Consider the following 6,000-nt stretch of genomic DNA (forward strand, 5'->3'; position numbering starts at 1 on the left):
AACACCTTAAACAACATTATTGTAACTGCAACAATATGTTCCATTGTGTTTCCAGCAGGTGGAATGACTGCTAAAAAAGTTTTATGTTTAAAATTTTGGTGGTTTACCACAACATTATGGCACCATGGGATGCTTGGGGAGGTTTTGTTAACAAGTTTACAGCCTCCTATTATCTGCAATATTTCTCTCTACAACAACTGTAAATTGTTTTCTAGCCTATTTCACTTCAATTTAGTTAATTTAACCTAATATATTTCCCATATTTAATTCAAAACACATCACAGTGTTTACATCTCAGCAGAAAAAAGAGCATCTCTCTTTAAATTAACCCACACTACTAAGGCAAAAAGCGCAACAACAATGTTTAGTCTAGTTCCTGCAGATCGTGGCCTGCTGTATTTACAACAACACGAACAAAGAATAAGGACCGTGTCACCATCTTGTTTCTGGAAGAAAAAGAAAACAAGCAGATTTGATCCGACTCCTTGAGCGTTAGATGCAAAATAAGATGATCCGTCTCTACGTGGCCCATCTTGCCCCTCTCTTCCCCCTCTTTTTCTGCCTCACTACACACTATCATCTCCTTAAGCGTTCCAGTCTGGGTTAAATGAAACCTTTAACAGTTCAATGTGCATCCATTAACATATGCTTGAGTCTGCTCACAGCCAAGTCGAGGCACATGTACGCACTGCGGAGCCTCAAAGAAACTAAAAAGAATCCTGACCCGATGGCACCAACAAATCCCAAAGTGATTAGTCCGCTCTGTCCACGAAAAGAGTGAGTCACTAATCCTTTCTGATGTTACATCTTCAGCATCTTATTAAAACAAATAAAAATGGTCTTACTTCTTACTGCCATCTAGAGCACCAGCTATGATACTTCTCATGTTTACAGAAGAACTGAAGCCTCTTTAATTTATTCGTTGTCCTAAGCTTAAATAAAAACCTGAAAAGTGACTAAGAATAAATCATTGTATCTGGTTTTAAAACAATGACCTGTTTCACTGTGTTATTGTACAGAACCAATGGAAATATGACCACCATTTCATTCAAACCGAGCGTTTTGAAGCTTTGCTCCCTGTGGCCTACATTCAGTTGACTGGTGTGCTGATTTTAAAGTGCGACTGAAGAGCTGAGCTCGGCTGTTGTTTGCTGTGTTGCCGCGACTGTCAACCCTTCCTGCCTCTACGTGAAGTGACAGATGTAAACCAAAAGGCCTGGGTCTTCAGAGACCCACTTTCTCTCTGGCCCTCATGTGACCTCTAAACATCCTTGTTTTGACTGGTGATAGTTGTTTAAAACCGTAAAGTAGAACAGAATATGGTATCTAATAAAAGAAATACTGTGAAATGAATGACTTTTGAGGAACAGTAGCGCGGGATCGTCCTCTGTAGTGTTGTTACTATAAAAATGTTTTCTATCAAAGTGGCTGCCCTGGATTTCTGAAAAATCTAAGTTGCTATCATATGGTTTCTTAAAAAAAAAAAAACCTTACTTAGAAGTTTTCCAAATAATATTGATAAATCACAATTTATTAAACATGAATTATTATACATGAATGGTTTGTTCTGGAAAAATCTGATCATTGTGATGAAACATTGGGTTTGTGAACGAACGCTGCTGAGGCTTTTCTTCTGCTGTCCTTCCAGCAGCACATCAGTATTATTTCTCAGCACTACCACCTACAGTTTATAAATAGAACTACAGCAAGTCTGCCAAAATAAAAGCTGAAAGTGCAACAACACGACAAAGAATAAGGACTTTAGTACATTTCACCATAATTATGCAAATCATGTGAGTATCTTCTGACAATACTTTTGAATTATAAGTCCTTTTCTTTAGTAAATCAAATCTTTTTTTTCACTTTAATTGTCCAGAAGACCATTTCTAAGATATTTTTATTCCAACCTTTTCTCATGTCTCTGGGCTTTACTGACTCTGATGATCCCTGTTTCTATCGGGATCAGTCCAACTACTGATGACAGACAACTCGGATGCATTTTTACTAACATGAATGACCCAATAAATAGTTTACTTTGCAGAAACTATCACTAAACCCAAGTGCAGTGAAAAAACAACAACCTAAATTCCACTTTATAACATGATGAACTTATAATAAAAGATCTAATCTCTTAAAGTGTCTTTCAGTTCCACACAGAAAGCTATAGAAAGCTAAATGTATTCAAAAGCCAACAGAGGATCTCCACTGTATGTTTACAGAGCTTATTAGGGTCTGATGGAGCATTCGCTTCAGCCTCGTCCTCATCCCTGGCATGGCCAGGCAAAAAACCCCTAAAAAAAACCCCTCAAAAAAACCCAACATTATGCCACTTCCTCCATTCTGTCCCCTAATAATCAGAATATTTTGTTCCTATTACATTTATGGTTTTAATAGGCGCTTTTGCGAGAGCACTTCAAAGGCTCGAGCGGCGCTGAAGTGAACTCCACAGCAGCTTTCACTCTCTGCAGCAGTGGATTGTTTATATGCGCTGGAGATGAGCTTGCAAATGTGTCCTCAAATTGGCAAATAGCAGTTTGGAGCTAAACGGGGAAGAGGGGAGCTGAGGGGGGAACGTGTGACAGGCTCAGAAATGCTCACTGCAGAGTTTGATTTTTTTTTTCCTTCCTTCATGAAAAGGCATAGCAAAATATGAACAAATCAATGCGATCATTGAGGCAAATCAGACCAAGGAGTGAAAGGTAATCATCGTGTAATTGCAAGGAAGGAGTAAAGGGCTGTAATATAGCGAAAAGCGTTGCTCGGGTCACCTGAACGGAGTGCAGCGTTTTCTCCTGCCCAAAGCCCACACTGCAGCAGCACTCATTACCTGGGTCTCCATAGAGACAACCTCAGCAGCCCGCACTGGACCGGAGCTCTAAAAGCTTTCATTTCATAGAGCTGCAGCTCTCAGTCCAGAAGAGGTGCAAAATAATAATAAAAAATAAAATAAAAAAATAAAAAACATTCTGCTGGAGGCTCACCAGCCCCTTAATCTCTGCAGGCCTATTCAAGCACAACAAACAGGCGGCAGAAACAAAGCTATCAGAGATCAGCAGTCACAGATTCTTATTGCGAATGAAAGACAAGGAGTGAAAATACAAAGGGAGGCTTGTTTATGGTGCATCTGGGTATTTCATTATTAAAAAAAAAAAAAAAAAAAAGGTTGCATTTAATTCTTTGACTCGACACAGAAGGTCAGCATCAAACAGAGCGAGTTTTTTTTTAATATACATACGACAAATCTAACATTTGTCGCTATTGCACGACTGGCTGTGTCTGCCGTTCAAAGTTTTCCTCTAGCTGTCTGTAGCAGCAGCCATTTTGCAACACTGTTGCCTGGACCAAAGAGACTGAAAAAGCCATTCACCAGCAAAGCAAAGAGAAGGACTTTTTTTTTAAAGCTCAGTACAGAGAGACAGTCCTGCAGCAACCAGCGGCGTCCTCTTTTGTTTCCAGGATCTGTTTCCAGAAAATCATGTTTGTTTGTTTTTTTTTCTAAGTCTCCCCCTGCAAATAACGTCTGTCTTCGCTGAGCCCTTAGCATGGCCACAAAATGGTTTGCCTGTCATGTTTGCTTGACGCATCGTCCTCTGATCTCAGTCCACACTCTGGCCACTTTTAACCTCTTTCTTTCAATTTTTCCTCCCAGAAGAGCTTTTAAACATCCTCCTTTTCTGTCTTACTGATATCTGCCCCCCAACACACGCACATCCCACCCATTACACCACTGTGCCCCCCTTCACAGCCTCCGCCTTTCCTCAATTCTTGTATTCGCCGTAACAATCATAATAAAAAGTAACCCTTATTCCAAAGTGAGCAGAAAGCTTCTTATCCAGCCCGTCTTTGGAGGACTTTGCTGTGCTCAAAACGATGTATGGATTCATTTAGTGAGATGTGCGCTTAGGCAAGGGTTATAAAGGGCTTGTCTTCTTTTTTTTTCTTTCCCCCCCAATTCAAAATGACTCCACGTCTGTGCTTCTAATATGGCGGGTGCAATGCCGGAAAAAAGAAAAAAGGAAAAGAAAACGCAGACAACCTATGTATTCGTAATTCTTAAGCTACACATTGGATGTTGCAGGACAAACAAACATGGAAACATGCAATCCTATGTTAAAGCAATTTGTTAACAACCTAAAATAATAAAAATGGATGCATGTATTACAAAATGCATGTAAATGGATTACATTTCCACCAAAATGCTTGCTTGTTTTCAGTTTCAATTTATCATGTTGAATTCAAACAATTATTATTGTTCTGATTAAAGGCAGACTGAGGGACACAACTGATTTGTCTGAAATAAATTAGAAATGCAGCTTCAAGATTTAAACAATTTGCTGACTGCACCAAGTAAGCACTGAAGTATATTGAGGAAAAATCGTTTGCCAATTCATATGGTTTCATGAGGCAGGTTTTATAAGTAGAAATTGATTATTTGCTGTTGATTTGCAAGCAAAAGCAGGAAAAGCCACACAGACTGAGGCCCTGTGCAGGTTTAGGATGGAGAATAAATAATCGCCTACAGAAGCTGCTAATAATGAAGCTAAATAATTGTTAGATGTCGTTCAAACCTTAAATTTAAGGTTTAATTGAGGAATTTAAACAATATTTTTGGAAATGCATAATGTTGCTTCTGCAGCACAGGCTGCACCTATCATCAGCCTACATTTTTTCTCTCTTTTTTTTTTTTTTTGCTTCCCTCTCCTCTCTTTCTGCTTCACTTCTCCCTTCATAAAAGGTTATTTGTAAATGTTGAACCTGCAGAAATGGTGAAACAATTTTACACTTGAGCTCCATGAGGGCTCCTGCGGACTGAACCGTCAGCCCACCCCCCTGAGCCCCCACACGTACAGAGCCCATAGCCTGTGACAGGACATAGCAACAGCCTGTTCCTCATCCGTTCATTATAAAGCACCACTAAAAAAAAGGGGGATAAAAAGAAATAATCGAATTTTCTCAGCAGACCAGCACCGGCACCGTGCAGGCTGGGGTTCGAACCGTCGGATAACGCTGCGATAATTGGGCTAAACTTGAAGTTCCGATGTGCGCATAAGCATCACTCACCATTCAAGATGCACTGGGAAAAGATAAGAGCCAATATCCACATGCCCCGCTCCGTTCAATATCCAATCTTAATGCTTTTTCTTCTTCTCTCCACGCACTCTTTCTTGTTGTTTCTCCGTTTTTTTGTTTTTTATTATTATTATTATCCCTTCAACAAGTCAGTTGCAATGAAAGAAAGCGGAGCTTGCAAATCTCTTTCCCTCTCTCCCTTCTCTCTGTCTCTCTCTCTTTCTCTCTCCCTCAATCCTGCACGTTGAGAAAAAGAAGAAGAAGATGAAGAGGAGGAGGTTAGAGCTTCTTCCTGCTGGTGATTGTCTCCTGGTACAGCCGCAGATATTGTATAAGATCCACAACTGTAGCGTCTCTTCTGCTTCTCCCCCCTCCACACCCCGCGCCGTCGTTTGGACTTGACCGCACCAGACCGCACCGCTCCGGGCCTCAGAGCAGCCGTCCGCCCGTATCGGAGCGCTGCTCTGCGGGGAACATGAGCGAGCTCGGCTCGGTGCGCTCCGGTCCAGGTGAGCAGTGCCGACACCTCCGCTGCTGCTGCCGCTGAGTCAGAGGCTGGAGACACATAGGACAAAGTCCCTTTTTTTTCTTTTTCTTTTTTTTTTTTTTTTTGCGCACACCCAACTACAAGAACAATAAAAACAAACAAAAAAAGCCTTTTAAAAAATAAGGAAAATAAATAATATGAGATAAAAAAAAATTAAAAAAAAAATTAGAAGCGTGAAGCCAGATGTGTCATCCCAGCCGTGAGAGGGAAAAGTTGGAAAGAAGAAGAAAAAAATCAGGAGGATGGAGTTGATTGTTAGCTGCGCTGGAAACTCCTTTTCTCTTCTTCGCCGCCTCTCTCCGTCCGCGGAGCAACAAGCACACGCATCTTCCACGCACACAATGCGCACTGCTGTGGTTCCCTGCGCTCAGAACCTGCCCTGC

At 41.0% G+C, this 6,000-nt stretch overlaps 1 protein-coding gene across 3 annotated transcripts in view; it reads right to left on the bottom strand.

Moving 5' to 3' along the window:
* The window catches only part of dscama (Down syndrome cell adhesion molecule a), a 94,990-nt gene extending 88,990 nt beyond the window's left edge, over positions 1-6,000 (bottom strand). For 2 of the 3 annotated variants that reach the window (XM_044140251.1, XM_044140250.1), the window contains exon 1: positions 5,062-5,999. In XM_044140251.1, the coding sequence (XP_043996186.1) occupies positions 5,062-5,104 (43 nt within the window). In that variant the 5' untranslated portion in view covers positions 5,105-5,999. Of the gene's footprint in view, positions 1-5,061 lie in introns of all 3 variants that reach the window. The other variant, XM_044140252.1, reaches the window with a different exon arrangement.

The sequence above is a fragment of the Gambusia affinis genome, linkage group LG15, assembly GCF_019740435.1.
Source record: "Gambusia affinis linkage group LG15, SWU_Gaff_1.0, whole genome shotgun sequence".
NCBI lineage: Eukaryota > Metazoa > Chordata > Actinopteri > Cyprinodontiformes > Poeciliidae > Gambusia > Gambusia affinis.